The sequence below is a fragment of the Meleagris gallopavo genome, chromosome 11, assembly GCF_905368555.1.
Source record: "Meleagris gallopavo chromosome 11, MGAL_WU_HG_1.1, whole genome shotgun sequence".
Taxonomy (NCBI): Eukaryota; Metazoa; Chordata; class Aves; order Galliformes; family Phasianidae; genus Meleagris; species Meleagris gallopavo.
The window spans coordinates 15241412-15266032 of NC_139414.1; the positions used below are offsets into that span (position 1 = coordinate 15241412).

At 61.4% G+C, this 24621-nt stretch overlaps 3 protein-coding genes across 10 annotated transcripts; all 3 read left to right on the plus strand.

The window, feature by feature from the left end:
• The first annotated feature begins 9 nt into the window (after positions 1-9).
• ABCF3 (ATP binding cassette subfamily F member 3) lies at positions 10-7885 on the plus strand. The gene is made up of 21 exons (XM_085233477.1): positions 10-184; positions 305-452; positions 527-606; positions 928-980; positions 2575-2672; positions 2764-2886; positions 3101-3367; positions 3514-3594; positions 4117-4176; positions 4270-4326; positions 4525-4547; positions 4826-4881; positions 5015-5215; positions 5411-5487; positions 5734-5778; positions 5879-6011; positions 6288-6376; positions 6512-6603; positions 6777-6909; positions 7113-7200; positions 7322-7885. Exons 1-21 carry the CDS (start codon positions 112-114, stop codon positions 7478-7480), a joined length of 2136 nt encoding a protein of 711 aa, XP_085089603.1. The 5' UTR covers positions 10-111; the 3' UTR covers positions 7481-7885.
• A 154-nt stretch (positions 7886-8039) lies between these two features.
• Positions 8040-12528, plus strand: LOC104912701 (PHD finger protein 13-like). Of its 2 annotated transcripts, none has more exons than XM_085233488.1 (5): positions 8040-8250; positions 9368-9460; positions 9605-10208; positions 10484-10522; positions 10649-12528. In XM_085233488.1, the coding sequence occupies exons 1-5, from the start codon at positions 8170-8172 to the stop codon at positions 10873-10875; spliced, it is 1044 nt and encodes a 347-aa protein (XP_085089614.1). In that variant the 5' UTR covers positions 8040-8169; the 3' UTR covers positions 10876-12528. The 2 variants fall into 2 exon arrangements, with proteins under 2 accessions (XP_085089614.1, XP_085089613.1); XM_085233487.1 differs by lacking the exon at positions 8040-8250 and adding an exon at positions 8758-8967.
• Positions 12529-12657: 129 nt separating this feature from the next.
• VWA5B2 (von Willebrand factor A domain containing 5B2) lies at positions 12658-24448 on the plus strand. 7 transcript variants are annotated; one of them, XM_085233456.1, is made up of 23 exons: positions 12658-14906; positions 15353-15548; positions 17045-17233; positions 17344-17505; positions 17756-17987; positions 18092-18246; positions 18451-18609; positions 18690-18814; positions 18938-19114; positions 19185-19295; positions 19402-19607; positions 19684-19798; positions 19866-20051; positions 20144-20282; positions 20361-20644; positions 21808-22033; positions 22115-22456; positions 22523-22660; positions 22735-22815; positions 23050-23127; positions 23207-23276; positions 23484-23592; positions 23796-24448. In XM_085233456.1, the coding sequence occupies exons 1-23, from the start codon at positions 14283-14285 to the stop codon at positions 24393-24395; spliced, it is 4704 nt and encodes a 1567-aa protein (XP_085089582.1). In that variant the 5' UTR covers positions 12658-14282; the 3' UTR covers positions 24396-24448. The 7 variants fall into 7 exon arrangements, with proteins under 7 accessions (XP_085089582.1, XP_085089587.1, XP_085089585.1 ...); XM_085233461.1 differs by having other exon boundaries at positions 19525-19607; XM_085233459.1 differs by having other exon boundaries at positions 18478-18609.
• Positions 24449-24621: the final 173 nt, after the last annotated feature.

A 24621-nucleotide genomic window follows, 5' to 3' on the forward strand; every position in this document is an offset into this window, starting at 1 on the left:
CGCTCTCCCGGCAGCCCCCGCGCGCCGCTGCCGCCGCCGCTCCTTCCGCCTGTGCCGCGGGGCCGGGCTCCGTGCGGCAGCACTGGGGCCGGGCCCCGCTCCGGCCGCGCCATGGCGTCGTGTTCCGACATCCTCCGCAGCGAGTTCCCGGAGCTGGACGGCGAGGTGTTCGCTTACGTGACGGGTGAGCGCCGTCCAGCCTCGGAGGAGTCGCGAACAGAGCCGCTCGGGGGAGGGGGGCCGCCCGTGGGTTGTGTCGCGATAGGCATAGTGTCGCGATAGGCATAGCGCCGCGTGCCCGCAGGGATCCTGCACAGCAGCGGCGCGGACTTCGAGTCGGTGGACGAGTTGGTGGAGGCGGTGGGCGAACTGCTGCAGGAGGTGTCGCGGGACGGCAAGGACGAGCGGGCCATCCGCGAGGTGTGCCAGCGCCTCTTCAACTGCCTCCAGCTGTAAGCAGCGCCCGGCCGCCCCCCGCCCCGCCCGGCCGCGGCTCCGGGGCTCCCGACCCTCCTCTCTCCCGCAGGGACGAAGCCCGGGCGCAGCGCTGCAGCCAGGTGCTGCTGGACGCCCCTATCCAGCTCTCCCAGATCACCGACGGATACGGTGAGCGGCGGCCGGGGGGTGGCGGCGGGCCGAGGCTCCTCCGCGGGGCTCGGGCGGCTCGATGGGGCAGCTCAGCCCCGGCCCTGCATCCCGAACCCCGCACCCCTCTGTCTTGTCCTGGGGCTGAACTGCTGGGATGTGTGGAAGCTCTCCTTCAGTCCCTTCGTCTTTTGGTTCTCCTGTCCTTCGGTCCCCCATCGTTTTTCAGTCCTTCTGTCCTTCAGTCGTCCGTATCTCCCATCTTTCATTTCCCCCATCCTTTGATCCCCCTCCGTCCCCCAGGAGAGGGGACCCCACCACTCACCCCCCATCCCCTCACAGATGCCAGCACGGACCTGCTGCCAGGGCTGCTGCTGAAGAGAGGACAGACGTCGGTAAGCAGGGGCTGCAGCCTGTGGGTGGGCAGCTGGGATAAGCCTTGCGTGGGGCTGCAGCTCTGTGGCCCGCTTTGGTCCCCTCACCTGCTGGGGTTGGCCAGGACCAAAGGTAGCAGCGAAGCATGGGGGTACAGGAGCCGTGCCTTTGCATCATTGGTGAAGCTCTTGGCCTTGATTGTGGAAAGGTTTAGAGGGAGCTAACAGGTCGTTAGCTTGATGAGCTCTATTTTCCTTTATCTTAAGGAGTTTCAAAGCACGGTCAGTCAAGCAGTAACGCTCAGAGTGCAGTGTCTCTAAATTCAGGAAGGACTTTGGCTTCTACATTACAGCTTTGATTGAGTGGTTACAATGTACAGGAGTGCTTCTCGTCCTGCTCAGTGAGAGCTGAGCCCCGTACAGCGGTTAGATGTGGGCAGGTTGTGCTCTGCATTGGGTGCCCCCAGGCTTAACTATGGAGACAGTTGTGCAGATACAAAGCCAGGGCAGCGGCAGCTGTGTGCGGTGGGCAGGACCTGTTGTGGTGCTCTCTTTCCCTTTACTGAGGTACACGTGGAGCTCCTCGTGTGGAGGCTGAGATCTAATGCGATATCCGTGCGTGTGAATGGGAGCCTTCAGGGCGAGCTGGCGACAGTGCTGTTGGCACTGGCACTGCTGCTCCCAAGCTCACTGTCTGGCTCTCGTGTCTGCAACTCAAAGATAATCTTCAGAGAAATTGGGAAAGATTCAGAGGAGGCCTTGGGAGGCCTCCCAGGTCTTGGAGGACACGTCCTGCTGAGAGATTTGAGGAGCTCTGTATTGCTTACAGAGTGACTCAATGTGTCTGTAGGTAATGGGCTACAGCCGCAGTAACAAGATGCTCTCAGCCTAGCATGCAGGACTGTAGTGTGCTCCTGTGGCTGAGAGCTGCCTAGAAATACCTGGGAGTGCTCTCGGTCAGCCACAGGTATGTGACTTGATGCAGGAGTGAGCTGAGAGCTTGGCCAAGATCAGAGGCTAGGTTAAAACACTGGGCTGCTTCTTGCCTCTGGGTTTAATTAAATGTTTTTTGGCTTTGCCACGATTGATCCACTGCACAATCTGAGTTAATTCCAAACTGGCTAAAGTTTAACAGGGGAGGGGAAACGCTTAGTGGTGCTGGCTGGGGTAGGTGTACAGTGAGTGAAGGAGGTGCTGGGATAGCTCAGGATCGCGGAATCACAGGGGTTGGAAATGAACTCTGGAGATCATCTAGTCCAACCCCCAGGCACGTTGGTGTTTTTGAAGTGCCTTGGCTGACTCAGGTCCCTGAAACCAGAGAAATGGGTCATGGGGAAGAGCCGTACGGGTTGGGGTCAGCCAAACTCTGCTTGCAGAAGTCGGCCCGTTGCATACAAGCTGTTGGTTTAGGACTGCATTCCTAAAGTGCTGTACTGGCCCTGTTAGCTTCCTTGAGTCTGTTAGCTTCCTTGAGTCTGTCCCAGATCCCCAGTCCTAGCTCCCTTCTGCCTTCCATTCCTTCCAGGCACGAGGGACTGACAGACCTCTTTTCTCTTGGAGTTGGGTTTTTGGGGCTTTTGCTGAAGATGTGCTCTCACACTTCCTTTTGCCCCAGATGGTGAATGCCAAGAAACTGGAGAAGGCAGAGGCCAAGCTGAAAGCCAAGCAAGACAAGAGGATGGAGCGGGATTCTGTGAAGTCATCTGGCCCTCCGTGAGTACAGCACCCGCAGGCTGCTCTGGCTGGGATGTGAGCATACAGAGCTTTCCCATCGAGCCCCTTCTCTGCATTCTGCCTACTGCAGAGTCCTCGAGGAGGCGACTGCCAGCCAAGCTGCCAGCAAGAAGGAGACCCGCATGGAGTCATCGGGCAAGAACAAGTCATACGACGTACGCATCGAGAACTTCGATGTCTCCTTTGGTGAGCGGTGAGTACAGGTGGGGAGGTGGGACGGACCCTGGCTCGGGCTTCAGACCACAGTGAGGTCCACATTTGAGAGTGGTGCGGAATGACAGCAAAGATTAGGAGGCCGTGTGGCCACCACCTCAGCACAGCCTGAAAGGTGCTGGGGGCAGGTGGCTGCTGGTTGCCTGTCTCTCTGTGGGCAGTCTGAGCGGGTACCTGCGTGTTCCCTCCTCTAGGGTCCTGCTGGCAGGAGCAGACCTGAACCTGGCGTTTGGACGGCGCTACGGGCTGGTGGGCAGGAATGGACTGGGGAAGACCACACTGTTGAAGATGATTGCCAGTCGGAGCCTGCGCATTCCCTCACACATCAGCATCCTCCACGTGGAGCAGGAGGTGGCAGGTGATGAGACGCCAGCCCTGCAGAGCGTGCTGGAGTGTGACACCGCTCGTGAAAGCCTGCTGAGGGAGGAAAAGGAGCTGACGGCCAAAGTGAATGCTGGCAGGTGAGATGCTCATCGCTGGGTTTCAGCCCTTCTGCAGCCTTTTATCCATGAGGTCTTGCTTGCCTTAGTCCTGCTTGGGGTGATCAGCCTCCTCCCTCAGTGCTCAGATCCTGACCTCTTCTTGTCTCTGCTCTGCTCTGCTCCAGGGGAGAAGGGACGGAAGGCGCCAGGCTATCGGAGATCTACACCAAGCTGGAGGAGATCGAGGCAGACAAGGCCCCGGCGAGGTGAGACAGCCCTGTGGTACTGCTGTCTGCTGGCATGGCCAGATGTGGTTTGGAGCACAGAAGGGCGATGCTGTGGCCCTGCAATCCTGCGTGTGGGGACGGGGGCTCTCCCTGCTTCTGTTCTCTACTTCTGTCATAGTTCTTCTGTGTTAGAGATAGTTGAGCTTCCCCAGAAGCTGGAGGTTTTGTTGTTGCTTTTTTTCCTCCCAAATGGCATTGTTAGTGCTTCTCCACTCAGACCTCCCCAGATTCCTGCTGTCTAGGGAGTAGCTCTGGAATACTGGTGATAGTGAGCTGAAAGCTTCTTATCAGTCTCCTGGGACTGCATGTGGATGCTGTGTCTTCCTGGGCTGTGTTTTGCAGCCAAATGCTGCCCTTGGTCCTGCAGGGAAGTTTTTCTGCACCACGGTGGCCTTAAGCTACGTAGCAGAGTGCCTGTGGTGACCATGGGTCCGGGAGCTCAGACTGAGCTCTGCAGACAGATGGTGTATCCGTGTTCCAGTTCTCTCTGCTTTTTTCCAGGGCGTCTGTCATTCTCGCTGGGCTGGGCTTTAACGCAAAGATGCAGCAACAGACAACCAAGTAAGTCTCCAGGCTCTGGGCATCAAAATTTGAATGGACTTGAGTTACTCTGATTAAATTGTAACCCTTCTCTGCAATCTCCGCTCTTCTCAGAGAGTTTTCTGGAGGCTGGAGAATGAGACTGGCCTTAGCCAGAGCCCTATTTGCCAGGTTGGTGTCTAGGCTTTCATTCTATTGGTTCATCTTCCTTGCTATACGTGCTGCAGGGGGCTGGGGAACTGCGTGGGGGTCTTCTCAGACTGTCAGGGTGGGGAGCTTTTGAGGCATTGCAGCTCTGTGTGGTGAAACATGCTCTGCCTTCACCCTGTGCTCTTTTTGCTTCTGATGCCAATGTCTTGGTTTCCCTAGGCCAGACCTCCTCCTGCTGGACGGTAAGTCGATACCACAGGTCCCTCTAACCCTGCTGCTGGGCCTGCCCATGCCCTTGCTGGGTTGGGAAGGCAGTGTGGCCTTTAGCTGCCTGCTCAAAATAGCTTGGGTGACAGGGCTGTCAGCGCTCCCCAGCAGTGGCGTGGAGCCATCCTCACCCGGGACACATGCTTGGGCAGCTACTTGGGCTGGTCACTGGTCTTTCCCGTGTAAAAAAGCATCATCCAGCCATTCCAGTCCCTCCTGATCTGATCTCGGTGCCTTTTTTCTCTTCCCTCAGAGCCGACAAACATGCTGGACGTGAGGGCCATCCTGTGGCTCGAGAACTACCTGCAGGTAGGGGTGGGAACAGGGCAGAGGTGTGCTGGACGTGCATCGGGGAACGGGGACATCCTCCAGGCTGGTGTCCTGCCTTGCTGGGTGGTGGCACTCGGGCTCCCTCAGGTCTCCCTCTCGCTGTCTCCTCCAGACCTGGCAGTCGACCATCCTCGTGGTGTCCCACGACAGGAACTTCCTGAACACGGTGGCCACGGACATCATCCACCTGCACTCTCAGCGCCTGGACACGTACCGTGGGGACTTTGAGAACTTCATGAAGACCAAGGAGGAGCGGCTGAAGAACCAGCAGCGGGAGTACGAGGCGCAGCAGCAGTACCGTGAGCATATCCAGGTACTGGGAGAAACCAGTAGGGCTGGAACACTTCTCCCAGCCTTGCCCCTTTCTCCTCGCTCCTAGCGAGCATCCCAAGCTTCCCGTATTCATTGCTGCTTAGTCCTGCAGTGATCTGTGGCTGTGGCTCTGTTGTTGCAGAAGGCTTAGCGGCGCTGGGGTGGCTGTGGCTGAATGGGGTTTTGTCATTTGTAGGTTTTCATTGACCGCTTTCGCTACAACGCGAACCGGGCATCCCAAGTGCAGAGCAAGCTCAAGCTGCTGGAGAAGCTGTGAGTGCCCGTCCTGCTGCTCTGCAGAGGTGGGGAGGGGGCAGTGCTGATGGGAAGAAAAAAAATGTTCCCAGGCGAATCTGGAGGACACTGCCTGCAGGGATGGTTTGGGCTTTGGGTGCTGTGTCTCCGGTCCGGAGGCTTTGGCCAGGATGAGGCTCTGCAGAGCTGAAGTCTGTATGTGGGCTTCTGGTGTGGGGTTCAGAGCAAGGCGCCTTAGTTACACTGTGGCTTTCCTGTTTGCAGGCCAGAGCTGAAACCCGTGGACAAGGAGTCTGAGGTGATGATGAAGTAAGTGTCGCCTGAGCCCTTGCTTGGATGGGACCCGGCTTCCCTTCTGAGCAGAGTTCTGAAGTTCCTGGCCGTCTCTCACCTCCTCCTGCCTTCCCAGGTTCCCCGATGGCTTTGAGAAGTTCTCCCCTCCTATCCTGCAGCTGGATGAAGTAGACTTCTGCTACGACCCGAGTCACTACATATTCCGTTCCCTGTCTGTCTCTGCTGACCTGGAGTCCCGCATCTGCGTGGTACGTGGGATTGCAGAGTGACAGTGACCTCTGGGCTCTCCTCTCCAAGTCCCTGCTCAGAGCAAGGCCAACTTCGATGTCAGGGGTCCTTGTCCTCAAGCTTTGTGCTTGCAAGTGGGGGGCTGGGCCGTCTAGTCCTTAAGATCAGGGATTGGGGAACATGTTCCAGCAGTGCTGTGTGATCATCCAAGAGAGCTGAAATTCCCTAAGCACTGCCCCATCCCCGAGGTAGCTCTGTGGGTTTTGTGCTCTCTAATGCTGCTGCTGCTTCTCTAGGTTGGGGAAAATGGAGCTGGCAAGTCGACCATGCTAAAGATCTTAATGGGGGAGCTGGCACCAGTCAGAGGGATCAGACATGCTCACAGGTACCTGGTAGGAAGGGCTGGGGTGGGAGGAGTGGTGGCTGCTCACCCACTCTTGTGCCCCTTCCTGCAGATGGGGCTGGGAGCGCTGTGGTTACAGGGCCAGGTGCCACTTCCCCATTTCTTCTCATTGTGCAGAAACCTAAAAATTGGCTATTTCAGCCAGCACCACGTGGATCAGCTGGACTTGAACATCAGTGCTGTAGAGTTGCTGGCCAGGAAGTTCCCAGGTAGGTTTTGGAGATGTGGAGAGATCTGGGCCCTCTCCTCAGTTCCTGCCCTCAATGTTCCAGTCAGGTTTTCCCCCTCAAAACTTCCTCTTGGGCACTGCCTCCATGCAGCCGCCCCATCCCAAGGCACTGGGTGTCCATGTGCTATAGCCACGTTGTGCTGTGCTCTGCAGGGAAGACGGAGGAGGAGTACCGGCACCAGCTGGGGAGCTACGGTGTGTCAGGGGAGCTGGCTGTGCGCCCTGTGGCCAGCCTGTCCGGGGGCCAGAAGAGCCGGGTGGCCTTTGCCCAGATGACCATGTCCTGGTAATTCGCTCCTAGATGCCCTTAGTTTATGTATGGCTGCAGCTGTAGAGCTTGCTTCACCATGAGGAAGGTGGGCAGCCTCACTTTCGGGCCTTTGTGGAGACAGGGTGGAAGGAAGCAGTGGCTCTCTGCTGCTGCTTTGAGCTCGTGGGGTGCGTCCCATGCTCCCAACGTACCACTCCCAGTGCCACCCTCTCTTCCAGTCCCAACTTCTACATCCTGGATGAGCCGACCAACCACCTGGACATGGAGACCATCGAGGCGCTGGCAAAAGCGCTGAATAAGTTCCGGGTAAGGCGACATCCCCTTCGTTTTCCTAAAGCTCCCTGCAGCCTCCAGCTGAGGTGTCTCAGCCAGAGCCCCCCTAATGCCAGCTGTGCTCAATCCCTTCTCCATCGTGGCGCGTTGGCAGGGCGGCATCATCCTGGTGTCCCACGACGAGTGCTTCATCCGCCTGGTGTGCCACGAGCTGTGGGTCTGCGAGAATGCCACCGTCACCCGCATCGAGGGCGGCTTCGACCAGTACAGGGACATCCTGAAGGAGCAGTTCCGCAAAGAGGGATTTCTATAGGGCCGGGGGGGGCCGCGGTGGCCCCCGGCTGCGCTGCTCTCTGTGCCCTCAGCCTGTGCTGTGTGGGGCTGCAGGTGCTGCTCCGTGCTGGGTCGAGGGAAAGCAGCGTGCCCCCCCACAGCTGTGCCCCACGCTGGAGGGGGGGTCAGGGGGCAGCCCTGCTCTTTCTCTGCTCACCCCCCTTCCCCATCAGTGGTGTTCCTCTCCCTGCCCCCCCAGCACAAAGCGAGGCCTTTTGCTGCTACAAGTGCCCCCACCTCCCCCCACCCCCTGGACGCGCGGGGGTTGGGGCGCGCTTTGCCTTTCCCCCTACCCGCCCCTGGGGCTCTGTACCCCCGGGGGGGCCCTCGGGGTGCCCGCGGGCACGGAGGAGCCTGCGGTGTAAATAAAACGGAACGCTACGGGCGCGCTGCTCTCGTGTCTGTGAGGGGTTATGTGGAGGTGGGGGGGGGTCACCAAGCACCACGCTTGGGGCGCCGCGGGCTCGGGGATGGGTCTGGGCCGGTGGGGGGGTCCCGGGGGCGGTGGTGGGGGCCCGGCCCGCACCAGGCACCGCCCCGCCGCCCTCCCCGCCACCAGGTGGGCCCGCCCCTGCGGCCGGGGCGGTGCTGGCGGCCGCGCTCCGACCGGCGGCGGACACCGACGGACCGAACGCACCGCACCGCTGCTGCTGGTAGGGCCGGGCGGCGATGAGCACCGGTGGGGACGGAGGGCCGCGATCGGCGGGGAGCAGCCCCGTGCCCAGCCCTGGCTCCCCGGGGGGCGAGGAGGTGAGCGGGGTCTGGGGGGGGAGGGGGGGAAAGGGGTCCTGGTTGCGGGAGGGGGGGGGCTGTGTGCGGGGTGAGAGTGGTTGGGGCGGGGGGCGGCTGAGCGGCAGTTCTTGGGGCGGGGGGAGCGTGTGCGTGTGCGCGGCTCCGGCGTGGCCGGGGGGGGGGGGGCGGGGGGAGGCTGTGTGTGAGTGCGAGTGTGTGTGCGGGGCCCTGGGGGAGGGGGCTGTGCGTGTGTGTATGTGTGTGGGAGGGAGGGGTCTCTGGGGGGGGCTCGGGCTCTGTGTGTGTATCGAGGTTCTGTGTGAGTGTTGGGGGGGGACTTCGGGGGGGGCTGTGTGTGCATGGGAGCTCTGTGTGAGTTGGGGGTGACTCTGTGTGTGTATTTGGGGTCTTTATGAGTTGGGAGGTGGGGGGGGCTGTGTGTGTGTGTGTGTGTGTACGCGAGGCCCTGGAGGGAGGTGGGGGTTGGGAGGGCTCTGTGCTGGGGGAGTGGGTTCGGTTGCGCGGCGGTGCCGTGCTGGGATGGGGGGCTGTTGGCTGCGGTGTCCGCGGGGGTGGGAAGATCGCCACCCCCCCCAACCCACCACCCACGCGTGCCCGTGTCCCGCAGCTGTGCGTGCGCCTCCCGTGCGGGGGGAGCGGAGCCCCGCGAGGGGAGGAGGGCTGGGGGGGCCGGGGGCAGCCCGGGAGCGCGGGCGCCATCTTGGGAGCGATCAGGTGTCGGCGGGGACCGGCCGGGCCGGGGCGGTGCGGGGGGTTGGGGTTGGGGTTGGGGGGGTGCGGTGGGTGCCGTCCCCGCTCCCGTTCCCCCGCGCCGCTCCCAGCCGCGTACCGTAAAGGAGGGGTGGGGGCCCTTCTCCCGGAGCGCCGTCTCCCAGACTTTGTTCCCCGGGCCCCTGCCCGCCCTCGGGATCCCGGGGCTCCCCCGGCACTGACTCACGGTTCCTGCGCTGCTGGGTGTGCCGCGCGGTGGGGGGCGAAGGGACTGCGCTGCTTGTGTCACACGGCCGGGAGAGGGGTGGGGCGGCTGCTCGGGGACCCCATCCGTCTGACCGTCTGCCAGCGTTGGGACCCACTGTGTGGGCAGGGTCTGACCCACACGTGCCGTTTATTGCAGCCCTTACAGAAGCGGCAGAGAACCGTGGAGGATTTCAACCAGTTCTGTACCTTCGTGTTGGCCTACGCCGGATACATCCCCTACCCTGATGAGGTGAGCCCCTCTCCAAAGGCTCCTTCTGTTTGCATTCCCTGGAGACTTACTTGATGTCCGTGCTGTGGTCTCACGCTGTCCCTGCGGTTCCCCTAGCATCCCTGCTGCCATCTCACACCATTGCTGTGTTTTCCCCTCTTGCAGAATGAGCCCTGGAGCCATGGCGGCAGCATGAGCCCCCAGAACAGCACGGGGAGCACGCAGGACAGCGATAGCTGGGCCTCCTCTCACTCCTCTGATATCCATCTCCTGGCAGATGACAGGAGCAGCCGGAACGTGGCCAGGGGGGCTACGGATAGCAACCTGCTTCTGGGCTGCCCTGCCTTCCCCACCGGCTTCTATGATGTCCGGCCCCAGCAGATGAAGCGGAAGAAGCCACCGGTGAAGAAACTCATCTTGGAACAGGAGGTGGAGAAGCTGAGTGCTGGGAAAAGCTTTGGGCTAGAGCAGGAGCGGGGAACAGAGCTGGCTGCAGTGGAGGGACGGGTGCCACCTGGGAAAGAGGAGTTCTTGGAGCCCCCCCTCAACCTGGCCGGGGAGCCACAGCCTCATGCCCTCCTGGAGGAGCTGATGAAGGATGAGAAGGACTGGGTGCACGGAGCACAGGGAACAGGGAAGCTGGCAGGAGATGATCCGCAGCTAAAGGAGCAGGAGCAGTGCTCTGGAGGGAGGAAAAGCCCCGGCTCTTGTAGTACGTTGGACCAAAGCGAAGGGGAAGATGCAAGCAGAGGGAGCTCTCAGCTCAGTGGTGAGTGTCTGAAAGAACGGAGCCATGCTATGATTGGTGCCAAACACCGACCCTCCCTTGGCCAGGGCCACCTGTACTTGCACATGGTCCTGGCTTCTCCCCATGAGGGGCTCGGGAGAAGTGGAGGGCAGAGGCCCAGGAGGTGACCCATCCTTTAGACATTTTCCTCTGTACTGAGTGCACAGTGCAGTCTGGAAAGGTGTCAGGGAGGGAGTTGTAAGGGGGCCTTGCTGATCTGATCTTTACTTTTTCTCTTTTCCCTCTTGCAACTCCAGTGGATGAATTTGCAGCAGCTCCTAACACCAAAGCAGAAGGTGAGTGGGGGGGGGCTCTCCCAGTGGGACCGGCTGTGGCTTCAGAGGTGGTGCTGCGCCCCGTGGCAGGGGACAGACCACAGCTGCGGGGCAATTTCTGACCCATGTCCATCTCTCCCTGACCAGACGATGACGCCTGGGATCTGATCACCTGCTTCTGCCTGAAGCCCTTCGCAGGGAGGCCCATGATTGAATGCAATGAGTGTGCTACCTGGATCCACCTCTCTTGTGCCAAGATCCGCAAATCCAACGTGCCTGAGATTTTCATCTGCCAGCGGTGTCGTGATGCCAAGCAGGAGATTCGCCGCTCCAACAGAGCGCGGACGGTGCCCCGCAAACGCTTCTGTGACTGAGCAGGGGTCTGGGGGGGCCCTCTTTACACCTCAGGCTGTAGCCCAGTCTGGCTAGACAATCAATGCAGTAACGGCAGGGGAAGGGCTGGGCTGTGGTGCTGGGCTGTCCCCCTTGCTCCTTGTCTCCTGGAAGCTGCCATGCATCCTCCCTGGGTGTCGTGTTGACCACGGAGCTCGGTTACCTTAGAGGTGTTAGGGGAGAAGAGCTGTGCGTTGGGTCACTCTGAAACATCTCTGTCCTTGCACAAACCTGGCTCAGTGCCTTCCCCCCAGGCCACCTGAGGAGAACCTAGTCCAAATAGTTTCCATGTGATGTGGTGGAAGCTTACACTTATTTCAAGATGTGACTCCCATCCTCCTTTGTCCTCACCGTTGTCCTTTCCTGAGACCTTCAGGTGGGCTGCAATGGCAAAGCCCCAGTGACCCAAGTTATCTTCCAGGATGTAGATACAGCCCAGGCAAGCTTCCTCTGTGTAGTGTGCTGCTCTCTAGGATGAGAGGAAGGAATGAATATTGGCCCTGCCCACCCCTGGAGCAGACCAGGCTGCTCTGTGTTGGGCATCAGGCGTCCATCTCCCATTAGGCTGCACGGGGGAGGCCCTGTCCCTGTCATGTGGTGCTCCTGGTTTCAGCTGCTGTGCCTGAGACCTCAGGGTAGTCCTACTGGGGGAAGAACAGCGTGCAGCAAGGGCATCCTGTGGTAGATTGTTAGAAAAATTGTTCTTTGAGTCCTCTTGGTTCAGATACTCCGGTTGCACTAAAGTCTCTTGTCTGAAAAAGATGTGAGGTTGGTGGTAGGAAACCCAGCTACCCTGAGTGAGTAGGATGTGTGACAAGCAGTGGGAAGCATTCTGGTTGGTTTTCTGTGTTCCTTGTTTCAAACAATTGATCCTTGAACCCTGCAGCCATCTCCTGCCTGCAGGTGGAGCATCTGTGATGCTGAGACCTGAGCTCGGACAGAGCTGGGTGCTGGGAGGGCTTTGTTTCTGAGTGTGCCCTCCAGCGGAGAAATTGTTTTGTTGGCTGTTTTTTGTATTATTATTATTTTTTCCCTTGAAATGTAGAGTGAAGTTTGATGTCAGGAAAGGACCCTAAGCCCTTTCTCCTATGCAACTGCTGCTCTGGAGGTACAGGACCTACCTTTCAGTTCAAAGTGGAAGGCTTTTCCCCATTGCCCTTGATTGTGAGCGGTGTGTGCGCTCTGGGGCTCCACGTGCACTGACTGTCCAAATCCCACTTCACAGCCCCTCCAAAGAGCCTGGCCTGGTGCCTTCTGCACTTTCTGGGTGGGGAACGTAAACCCTGCTGCTGTCCTGGTGCCACCTGGCCCGGCCCTGGCACACTGCTGCTGGAGCAGGGCGTGGGTCAACCCCACCTCACCCATCCCATCACTAGTTCTCTTAGCTGGGTTCTCTCCTACTTGCACATCTGGTTACTATGGGACCACAGCTGGGGGAAGTGGGGGGCAGTCCCCCACCACCCAGCAATCCCCAGGCTCATCCCTGTGCCTCTCCTGTGGAAAGCCTGGGCCCCAAAAGTGCTTTATGTTTTTTATAGTTACTTTGTATTGATATGTAAAATAGCAAATTCTGGTCCTTGCCCTGTGGAGTGTGGCTGGAGTTGTATGTACATAATAAAGTACTTTTGCCATAACGGTGGTGGCTTCGGCCTATTTCTCCCTTTCTTCCCAGGTGGGAGCTGGCCGAGCTGCTGAGCATCTCTACGTGCAAACCCCCCATCCAGATACCCCCCATGCTGCGCACACAACAGCCGAGGAGTGGTTCAACAGATGTTTTATTTGACAGTGAATCACGCAGCAAAGGGATGATGCCCACCTCCCTGCTGCATTGCAGTGTGTTGCAGGAACCTGGAGCCTCACCTCCTGGGCGGGCAGCATTTGCCCTGTGCTGCTCTGGTCCTGTTCCTGAGCATGGTGGGAGGGCTTGGGAGAAGGGCTGTCTCTGCACCCTCCTGCAGCTGCTAAAGCACATCCTGGTTTAGCTCCAAAGTTGTGTTTTGCTCTTGGGTTCAGATAAATCTGTCCTGATTGGTTTCCACTCAAGTGGAATTGAAGTTTAGTCCTGCCAAGTGTTTCGGTGTTGAAGGATCCAGTTTTTCCCACAGAGTTCCAGTGCAGATGGATGTGACGTGCTGGCTTCTATCACACAGTGCCAAGAGTTCGGACTGAAGGGCAGCAAGGAGCATGGGGTGGCAGCAGGCTGAGTGCTGGGCTGGCTCCAGGATATTTCTCCCTCATCGGGCAGAACAAAATCATTCCTTGCAGGGCCCTGCTGGTGTGACTTCTTTCATCCTGATCGGGGCAGAAGCCATGAATGGAACAGGAACAGCAGAAAATTCAGGTGCAGCTTCTACAGTAGGGGTTTGCTAGCAGGGTTTGCGTGGCCAACCCAAAGCCAAGTGAGCATCCAGGAGAGCAACAAGTGGGCTCTACTCCTCCTTGGCCCAGACTGAGCTGCCGGCCTGCTGCTCCAGGTGGGGAACGACCGCCTCGGTGTAGAACTTTTCCAGCTTGGGCACCGTCTCCCCCCAGAACTTGGCATCGAACTCCACGGGTGCCATGGCCGTCTCCTTGTTGGTGTGCACCACGAAGTCTGCGTGCTGCAAGCCGGTGGCCGCCAGCTGGCACTGCACCTGGGTGAAGTAGGCATGATCCCGCTTCAGCGCGTAGGAATCCCCGTTCAGCTCCAGGCAGAAGTCCCTGTCCTTGCAGGCCTCCCGCACCGTCCTGTTGCGGTGCTTGTAGGGACACTTCACCTCCAGCAGCCCCAACCGCTTCCCCGTGTCGGCCTCAGTGACGATGCCGTCAGGGCTGGCGGCGATCCACGTCTTCTCCTTGTGGATGAACAGCCCACACTCGTCCACCTGCACGGGCCGGCCCATCTCCTGCGACTTGAGCCGCTCGTAGGCCCGCACGGCCTCCTTCTCGTTGCGGACACCCCACGACATGGCCGGCGTTTGCACAGAGGGGCTGGTGCTCAGCACCGCCTTCAGGTAGGACTGAGGCACCTCGTCTGTCTTCCCGTTGGCAAACCTGCTGTTGGCGATGCGCGGGGCCAGCGAGGCCGTGATGCGGTTCTTCCGCCACGCGTACCACTGGGGGTTGGCGCGTTGGCCGCGCGTCTGCTCCTCCACCCAGGGGATGTCGTGGCTTTGCAGGACGGGCGGACAGCGCGGCGAGGCCCCGGACGGGCCGGCCTTGGCCTTGGGGTCGGCCTTGGCGTCGGCCTTGGCGCTGTCCAGGGCTGGAGCTCCTTTGGTGCCTTCAGACAGGCGCGGGCCGGCGCTGCCCTCGGCTGGGCTGGGCGCCGCTTTGGTTCCCACCGCCTTCTTCTGGCTCCCGACGGCGGCCGCGCGCCGCTCCCCGCCGTCGCCCCGAGCACCGCGGGATGACGCCGCCGGTCGAGGCCGATCCCCGCCGCCCTTCGCCTCTCGGACCCGCCCCGCGGTCGGAGCGCTTCGTGCCGCCCGGCCCGTGGCGGACGGCGGCGGCGCGGCGGGCGGCGCTTTGGAGGTCGCGGGCTGCGGGGACGAGGGGCCGGTCGACTCCTTCCTGGGCCTCCCCATGGCGAGAGAAGAGAACGAGCGGAGCGATCCTCGCGACTCCGCTTCCTCTTCCTCCACCTCGCGCCGCCACAAGCCCGGGCTCGCCTCGTTCCGACGGGGCCGCGCTTCCCGGCAGCGCCCGCCCCCGCGCCTTCCTCGTCCTGCCGGACTGCCCGCTAGGGGGCAGCACCGCGCCGCCGCGCCCCGCGCCGCCCGTGCGTCGCGGAGCCGCGCCGCGCCCGTCGCCCCGCGCTGCGTTAGGGCAGCTCCGCTCCCGGCCTTGCGGCACGGTTGCCGTGCGGCCGCAGCGCTGCCGGAGGGAAGCGGTGACTGCGCAGAGCTGTGAGCGGATGGCTGCGCCCGGTCGGGAGGCGGCGCCGCATCTCCGCCGAGCCGCGCAGGCGGCGCCCGGCTCCGGGCTGAGGTCCCGCAGTGTCTGCGGACCGCTCGGCTCCGCTCGGCGCTCGGTGCGGGTTTGGCGGAGCGCGGCAGGACGGTGGCGGTGCCTCCCCCGTGCGTGCTCTATAAAAAGTGCAGCGGCAGCGCGGCCCTATCTATAGCGCGGGGAGGGAGCTGCCTAGATTAGCCCTACATCTGCTGGGTTTTTGCCCGGCCCTGCTCAGGCTGAGGGATTCCCGGGTCGGGCTCGCCGGGATCTCCCTCCCAGCGGAGCCGTTCCAGCTGTGCCGCCGTTCCCTGCCCGCCTGCCCCCTCCCCAGCCACGCGCTTCGCCCGAAGGCTCGGCTCCCCCCGACCCCCTGCTTTCTCCTGCTCTTCTTCAGGGCTTTCCCCGTACGCCGGGCTGCTGTGGGTCCCACGGTGGGTGGGTTTGGGGCGGATGCTCGGCCTCACCGCAGCCTGACCTCCGCCCTGGGGCTGCCGTAGCAGGGGCCGTGTCCCTTTAACGAGGCAGGGCTTGGAGCTTGTGCCGCTGGCACGGGGATGGAGCGGCGGTGAGGAGCCGGTGCCAGAGCGGCAGCCTGCAGCGGGAGGGGCGGTGGCGTCGGTGAGCGCAGACCCCGACCAGAGCAGAGGGAATCGCTCCGGTCAGAAGCTTGGTGCGGCTCTTGGGGTGCTGAGCCCCCAATCCCTGTGTCATCGTCCTCCAGGTAAGGCCCGGGGCACGATGTGGGGTTTGGGATGCCCAAGGTTTGTGTGATTGTGAGGTGAGGCAGTGGGGGCCGTGCAAGTGCTGAGATCACCGCCCCAGCGGGACCTGCACTGCTGGGAACTGCCTCAGGGCATCAGTGCTTGGGCTGTACCATAAATGCCTGCTTGCCACCGGTGGGACCCTTTGTTAGAGCTGCTTGCTAGGATTGTTCCCATGCTGGGAGATCCGTGGGGTTGGGATGCTTTTATTTTTGGGGTTGCACTGAGGGGAAGTTCCCTGGCATGGGGCTGTGGTTTTCTACGGGTTTGGTGGGAGGGAGTGTGAGGCAGAGCTGGAGGGAGCTCTGAGCTGAGCCAGCTGCAGTGGGGACCCCGCAGTGTGCTCGGTTTGGGGCTGTGATGGGGCATCATCTCTGTGGGGCTGCCATTTCCCATGCCCAGACTGAGCTCTCCCAGGTGCAGTTCCGACAACTTTACAGCTGCTCATAGCAACGAGGGTGAGGAGGGGGCTGCAAAGTGCTGGAGGTGGGGAGGGGTCCTGGTAGTGATTCTGCACTGGGCACCATTTACTGCTCCAGGGGCTGAGGTCAGGGTGAGGAGCAGCTCTGCTTTTATTCATCACCTCGGGGCTTAGAGCAGCACATCGGGCCAGATGGGCCCTGTTTACCCTGCGAGTGTAAATGCAAAGAGAAGTGATAAAAAGCAGCTGGAACAGCTTCTGCTGGCAGCCCCAGTAAACAAGGCTGTGTGGCAAGGCAAATAGCAGGCACGTTGCTGAGCGCTGAGCCTTGGGAACTGATGGGAGGGCTTTGGGGTGACCCCATCCCTGATGGCTCCAGGCAGTGGGGCTGGGGCTGTCCCTGTCTGAGTGCTGCTCCCACTGCTGATCCATAGTGGGTGCTCCCCTCTTCCCATGTTGGGGTTCGAATGGGGTTACTGTTAGGGTTAGGGCTACAGTAAGGGTTTGTGTTGGGGTTAGGGTTAAGTTTAGCGTTAGGATGTGGTCAGGCTTAAGGTTAGAGTTAGGATTAGTCTTAGGGTTAGAATAGGGTTAGGGTCAGTTATAGGGTTAGGGATAGCCATATGCGTGCATCCCTCTGCTGCCCCCTCCCCTCTGTGCCTCTCATCAGTGCAGCACTGACCTTGTTGTTAATTATTAAACCCCCAGCAAACACCGCACTGTGTTGTGCCCTAGTTACGCCGTGGGCTTCTTGTGCATCTTTTTTTTTTCCCCAAGCAAATTACCCTGGTAACCTCTGTGGGTGGATGGAGATAGGAGTGGCAGATGCTCCTCTCCCCACCAGCACAGGCGATGGGCTGCAGAGGCCCTGGAGCTGCCGCACTGCTTTGTGTGGCCAGGAGACAGGGATGTGTGGCCCTCTGCTTCTGGCCGCATGGGCTCTCGTGGCTCTAAAGGGCTGAGGTTTGGCTCCAGAGCAGAGATTTGGGTTCAGGTCTGTCCCTCTGTTGGTGTGCATGAGCCCCTTCTCTACAGACCGCCTCCCAGCGCCTCATCTCGCAGCCGTGCCGAGGGACCAAGGGACCATGCCAGGTCTGTACGTGCTTTCCTCCTGGGAGGCTCTGCCCCTGAAGAGCTCCAGGGTGAAGGCATGCGCCAACGGGTACGTGCTGAGCATCACTGCCCAGCTCCTGTACACCAACCCACGTGAAGAGCCCGTGGAAGGTAAGGACGATTATTGGGGTGCAGGGACCCTATAGACACCATGCTGGGGTATCCCGTTCCAACCCCATTGCCACACTGGACTCTGCCTCTGGGCTCTCTCCCACCTGCAGGCGTCTTCATTTACCCGCTGGAGGAGTCAGAGCTGATGGCTGGCTTTGAGGCAGTGGTGGGCAGCCGGCGGGTCACCTTCCAGGTGCAGAGCCGGCACCGGGCACAGGATTGCTGCCTGCAGTGCGGCAGCAGCCCAGGGCGGCCGCGCCGCTGTGCCAGCGGTGAGTGCGTGGGGCAAAGCACGGGGGCACGAGGGGCTGACGAGATCCCCTTGCTGCTCTGGGAGAGCTGGAGGGATGTTCCTCTTCCTTATTTCTGCTTTCCCTAATGACTCCCCAGCTTTCTGCCATTTCAGCCCCATCCCCTTCCTATCTGTCCAGCTTTCCCGTCCCTTTGTGCTCCCCTCTGTTGTCCCCTTGGTGAGTAATTAGTTCAATTACTGATGCCCACGTGGTCCCTCCCCTCGCCCAGGTCACCTCGTCCTGGATGAGGACACCGAGCGTTCCACCTTCGTCATCATCACAGGCTCAGTGGGGCCGGCGGAGAGCCTGGCCGTGACCCTAAACACAGTGCAGGAGCTGCCCACGCTGCCGGGGGGGGCCCTGCGCCTCGTCCTGCCCCCCGTCCTTGTGCCACGTGTCACCGCCGCCCCCGAGTGTGAGAGCGAGCCGGGAAGCTTGTGTGACGACAGGTTGGCCCTATGGTGATTTTCACGGCTTTCTGAGTCTCTGCCATCCTAGGGTTGGGGGGAGATGCTGTGTGTGCAGGGGAGGTGTGATAGCTGCCCTCACCCCATTCCCCTTGCAGCCCCACCAGCTGTTTCGGGGGACCTGGGGCAAGGAGCCAGCCTGCGCCCGCAGCACCTGTGGAGAGCATAGATGTCTTCAGGGGACAGCCGTACAACCCCTTTCCTTACGAGTTTGCTTTTGAGCTGCTGGTGAAGGGCCCGTGCCTGCTGGCAGGTAGGGCTGGGAGCTCTCAGAATTGCTCTGCATGTGGCATTACCACTGTTTGAGCAGTGCCACCGGGCTCTGAGTCAGCAGCCTGCATCCTCAGAGGGGGTGTGATGGATGGAGGCTGCAGGGGCACATCGGGCAGCCAGGGTGCTGCTGGCTGCCATCAGCACGAATCCCATCAGCGCTGGCTGGTGGCTTCCTCGGGACCAGATCCAAGTGGGTCTGTGCCCCCTCCAGGCCTGGAGAGCCCAACCCATGAGCTGCGTGCCGATGCCGACCCGTGGGCCAGCTCTGCCACCACCACCTGTGTCACCCTGGCCGAACGTCACCACTATGACAGGAATGTGGAGATCATCCTCTACCCCTGTGGTAAGGGCTGCAGGTGCAGCGGGTCCAGGGGTGGGTGGGCTTGCCCCCAAAGCAAGGGGCAAATGTGAACACTTTTGCAGAGCCCCACCAGCCCCACCTGGTGATGGAGGAAGGCACCATGACGTACCCCGAGTATGAGGCACACATCCGGAGCCGCCGGGACTACGTGCGGATAGCCAGGAGGGATGGCAGTGGGGAGAGACAGGTGAGCAGGCATGGCTGTGGCTGGGAGGAAGAAGAGGGTGGTGATGGTGGAGGTGGTGAGGAAGGCCCTGGCATGGGTGATTGTGAGGCCAAGGGATGCGAGGAAGCCTCCCACCCCTTGCAGGTGGCTTTTGTGCAGAAGCGTTTCCACAAGGACATCTTCCACAACCCCGTGCTGATGCTCAACTTCTGCCCGGAGGTGGAGGCCACCCCAGGGGCCCTGCATAGTGTCACCCGTGAGGTCCTCTTCCTCATAGATCGCAGTGGAGCCGTGAGCGACCCTGATGTCGACAGGCTCAAGGTGAGGCAGGGCGGTGAGCACAGGGGCCCCGCACCGAGCTGTGAGTCCTGATGGCTGTCCCCATCCCCAGGAAGCGCTGGTGGTGGCCCTGAAGAGCCTCCCCCCAAGAACTCTGCTCAACGTGGCAACCTTCGGTACCGACCTGCAGCCGCTCTTCCCCTCAAGCCGCCTCTGCAGCAATGTGAGTGCTGTGGGGGACCCTCTGTCCCCCTCCATCCTCCCCGCCCGACCCTGCTGCGGATGGCCACCTGGTGCCGTCCCCACGAGCCGGCTGTCCTGGCGGGCAGGAGACGCTGCAGCGGGCCTGCTGCCACCTGGGTGAGCTGCGGGTGGCCGCGGGCAGCCCTGACCTCCTGGCAGCGCTGAGTTGGGCGCTGGCACAGCCCCTGCACCATGGGTACCCCCGGCAGCTCTTCCTGTTCACCGCGGCGGCGGCAGTGGGTGACATGGGCCGCATCCTGCAGCTGGTGCGCAGGCAGGCCAGCACCGTCAGGTATGACGTCAGGCATGGAATCCAGAGGCTTGTCCCTGAAATCAGAGGTGTTTTAGTGCATGGGTCCCTCCTGCAGGTGCTTTAGCTTTGGGATGGGCCCGCGGGCATGCAGGCGGCTGCTGACAGCCATAGCTAAGCTGAGCCGCGGCCACGCCGAGTTCCTGGACCTGGCTGAGAGGCTGCAGCCTAAGGTAACGGTGGGGTGGGGGGCACGTGGGTTAAGGTGGGGCTGGACACCAGCTCGTGTCCCTGCCCCAGCTCATCAAGGCCCTGAAGAAGGCGATGGAGCCGGCCGTCAGCGACATCACCATCGACTGGTACGTGCCTGACAGCACCGAGGCTCTGCTCTCCCCCACCGAGATCGCAGCGCTCTATCCTGGGGACCGGCTCATCAGCTACTGCACCCTGTACAGCATCGCCCGGTTCCGAGATCAGCGCCCAGCGGTGAGGCCGGGAGAATACTGCCATTGTGGATCCTCATGACCAACTTGCGGTCCCCTCCGGTGCTGCCACAGGGGCTGACACTCTCTCTGCAGGGCTGGGATGCAGCTCGCCGGGGCTCAGCTGTCCCATTGCAGGAGGAGGTGCCCACCCCGGGGGGCACACGGCTGTCCCGAAGCTCCAGAGATACCTCCGTGGAGATCTCAGCCATTGGCACAGAGGAGTCAGAGCGCAGTGAGTAGAATGGGCATGGAGAGGAGCTGAGAGCTGGCACAGGGGCTGTAAGCTGACAGCTGTGTGCTCACCCTGCAGGTGCTGACCTCACTTCGGGGGGAGACATCTGGAAGCGTATTTACCAGCCCTCCTACATCCAGGAGCAGTACGTCCTGACGCACTGCTCGGTCAGCACGGAACGCAGCCAAGGGCTGCTGTCCCGCAGCTCCACCAGCAGTGAGTCCACTAGTTCCCGTGATGTGGCTCCTGACAGCGGCTCTGCAGCCCCCGACACCACCTCTCAGCAAGGCCAGAAGAGCCTGTCCCTCTGTGAGTCCTCCACCAAATCTGCCCCGCTGCCCTCAGCTCCTGCTGCCATCAAGGTAAGGAACGCACCAGGGCTTCTCCCCACCTGGCTGGGGCCTTGTCACACCACTGAGCCTGGATATGGGGATGTCAGGTTGGAAGCTGGAGGGCCATGGCCTGCATTTAGCCAGGGTCAGCTCTGGGTGTTGCCAGCAAGCTCCTCAGATGGGTTTGTCTTGTTGGAACCAGAGAGCTGGGCACCAAAGAGCCAGTATCCCCCAGGTGCCAGTACCCCTAGGCCAGTAGGCAACGGTGTGGCTAAGGAAAGCCTCAGCCATCTCACGTCCTCACTGATGCTTCAGAAATGAAGTGGAAACAACCATGCGGCCGTCAGGCAGTGAACCTGCCAAGGCAGGGAGGGGGTGGTCTGGCTCCTGCCCGGCTGCCGCAGCCCTCTGCCAAAGCCGCAGGATGCTCTGTTAGCAATGGATTTGTCCCTGCTGCTTCGTGTCTGGGTTTGGATCCAGCCTGGTCGCTGTGCCAGGGGAGGCTGCTCCCTGCTAAGCACAGTGCCGTATCCCCGAGGCCAGGTGAGGCCAGCTGTCACCCAGCCCAGCATCGCCTGTTGCTCCCTCCCGACGCATTAGGTAACCCGCTGCACAATAGCACACACAGCTGGTGGCCTTTGCAGCTGAAATGTCAAGCGTAATTGATTTCCCCAGTGTAAACCATCCCTGCGCTCCGGCTGCTGGCTGTGGGTGCTGCAGCCGTGTCCCAGTGTGGGGTTTTCAGCACCCACCTGTCTGGAGCAGCTGAGCTCGGCCCCCACAAATGCAAACATCACCAAAAACACATAGAGTCATAGAACCGTTTGAGTTGGAAGGGCCCCTTAAAGACCATCTGGTCCCCGCACTGAACAGGAACACCTAAGCTCCTTCAGGTGCTCAGAGCCCCATCCAGCCTGACCTTGGGTGTCTCCGAGGATGGGGCATCCCTCCTGTCTCCGCGTCAGCCCTAGACAGATGTTTGCAAACTCATGTCTCGGTGCTGTCATTCCTTCCCATGTGCATTAAGCACTGTATGAGCACAGCTGTGAGGGAGGTGATGGATTTTGGGTGCCAGCTCACACTGCAGCAGGGCAGGGCGCCAGATAGGACTGCGGGGGCTCTGTTGAGTGTTGGCACAGCTCCACCTGCACTCCGTGCCGCTGAGCCCCGGGCTCGCCGTGAGCTCCCCACAGGTGCCGGTGTCACTGAGCAGCGAGGAGCTGGCACGGCGACAGAAGGTGCTGGCACGAGCTGCCCTGGCTGGCCGCAGCTTCTCCTCACCACACGGGGAGCTGGATGCACGCCGGCTCTGTCGTGCCCTGGAAAAGGTGTCCCAGAAGAGGAACCAGTCTGTGGAGGGGCAGCTGGACCAGCTGGGTCCCAGGACACCGCAGCTGCAGCGCAGCGTTGGGGAGTCAAGTGAGTGCTGGCCCTGGGAATAACGGTCATCCCAGTGTCACATGGAGTCACCGCGCTGACCCCGCATCCTGGGCCACGCAGATAACCTCCTGTCACCGACCCACCTGGACTGGGACATGCTGGTGGAGCCCTCTTACCTCTTCAGTGCAGTGGTGCCCGAGGCGAAGGAGCCCGGCCAGGGTGATCCCTGCCTGCCCCTACGCTGCCACGTGGTGATCCACGGATTGCTCGCAGGCCAGCCTGTGTCCTGGGAGGTGACGGCCTCACTGGAGGCCCTGCTGCAGCCACGGGACGGGGTGAGCAGTGGAGAGCCCTCACGGCGGGCGGCCGCAGCAGGGGAGAAACCACTGCATGGCTTGGCAGCACGCTCCGTCATCCAGGACAGCGAAAAGGCGGCACAGCGTGAAGCTGAGCTGGAGCAAGGTGAGTGCTGGTCCCTGTCCTGGTCACCATTGCCATCACCGCTTGCTGACACCTCGCTCTGTGCAGGTTTCGCCCGCCGCTTCCGCCTGAAAGCCATGCAAACCAGCAAAGCCTGCAACGTGCCTTCCCTCTATACGCGTGTGGTGCCTGTGGATGGGGCCACACGGGTGGTGCTGCCTGCGGCCCCACAGGTGTGGAGCACAGGTAGGGCTGGGGGGACAGGATGGGGATGGGAAATTGAGCATGGCATGTGCCAAGCTGGCATTGGTGCCTTGCAGCCACACGCAGCACAGGCATAGCGGGGAGCCAGCATCGCCGGCAACGGGATACAGAGGAGCGGGAGGCCCTCATTGGTGCAGGTATGGACCCAACCCCTTACATCCCGCCCCAAGCCCTCAGGGACTTTGATGACCCTGGGCGTAGCGGGGTGTCCCCCGAACTGCAGGTGCCCAGCCCAAGTTGGTGTTAATGAGGCTGCAGGAGGAATTGATCTCTGCTCCGCGCTGGGCATGGGGTCAGCAGCAATGTGTCATGAGGACTGGGCTGTGCAGGTCCCCAGGCCTCAGTGACCTCAGTGCTTTGCTGTTCTGCAGACAGGGATGAGGTCCCTGGGTCTCCGGTCAGTGCCTCCTCTGCCACCTCTGGCTGGGAAAAGCAGAATGGGTCTCACGGTATGGACACGGCCCTGGGGATGAACCCACCCCCGTGCACACCGTGACCCCTCTGCACTGCCTGCTTCTCCCATTGCAGGGCTTCCAACCAGCCCCTCCAGCTCCTCCATGGCCTCCCGGAAATCCACAGAGAGCATTGCTGGCTCCAGGTGGGGCTGCCCTCCATGGGTTCTGAGGTGGGGGAATGAAGCACCTCAGTGGGAGGACTTGGGCAGTGTCACCTCTTGAGTGCTGCAGGTGTGGGTGGGACGGGAGGGTGAGTGGTCCAGCTCCATCTCTGCAGGAGTGTGCAGGGGTCCCGCTGCCCCTCATTAAGGGACAGGTGGCACCTTGCCCTGTTCATTCACTGTTTGCAGGTTCAGCCTGACCCGGCGCAGGGGGCCCGGCCTAACACTGCGACCACAGTGCCTCAGCCCCGAGAGCGAGAGCTCTGGCACGGCCGCCAGCCACGACTACCTCCCGCTGGTAAGGACCCTTCCAGGCTGTGCTCGGTATCACCAGCTGCAGCTGCAGAGGATGCATCTCCAGTGGCTCCGAGGAGCACTGCTGCATCCACAGCACTGGGCAGCCCCTGCAGCCCAGGTCCCCTCCTGCAGTGCCAAGTATTGGGACCGCAGACAGTCTGGGTCCCTGCTCGCTCTCCTCGCAGTCTCCTCACCCCCTTGCAGGTGCAGTTACAGCAAGCACGGGGGCTGTTCCAGCTCACCGAGACCTTCTCTGAAGTGGTGCAGATCCCCCTAGACCGCCTGCGCCGTGCCTCACCCTATGCCTCCCACCGTGCCAGCCTCAGCCCCACATCCCCCGTGGCCAAGAGCAGCCCCAGGGTAGGGCCGTGCACCGAGGGCGAGGAGCCAGTTGCAGCCCCGGAGCCTGGCTCACCCCAGTCCCACAGCACTTGCTCTGAGGTGCCTAGTGCAGCCGTGTGGGCGCAGGCAGACAGCGGGCATGGCTCCGAGTCTGACACCGCCCCCCATTCGGCCGCCCCATCGGAAGCAGGCTGGCAGGATGTGGGGCTGGAGGACCTGGAGAGTGCCAGCTGGGCCACGGCGGTGGCTCTGGCGTGGCTGGAGCACCGCTGTGCCAGCTTCTTCGATGAGTGGGAGCTGGTGGCAGCCAAGGCAGATGCATGGCTGCAGGCACAGCAGCTGCCCGAGGGCCTGGATGTGAGCTGCCTCAAAGGGGCGGCCCGGCACTTGTTCCTGCTGCTGCGGCACTGGGATGAGAACATCACACTGAACATGCTGTGCTACAACCCCAACAACGTGTGATGGCCGCCGTATTAATGGCCGCCGGGGCCATTAATAAAGGTGCCTGGCTCCGTGCTGCCTGTGTACTTCCCTTCAGCCCAGAGACCTGGAGAGCATCAACGCTTTCCCTGGGGGGAGGGAGCAGATAAGAGGTCAGGAAACAGCCAGGCTGCAGGACGGGCATCAAAGCCACTCAAGCCTTGCAACAAAGAGTTTTGCAGATGCTCTAACTTAACCTTGTTCCACA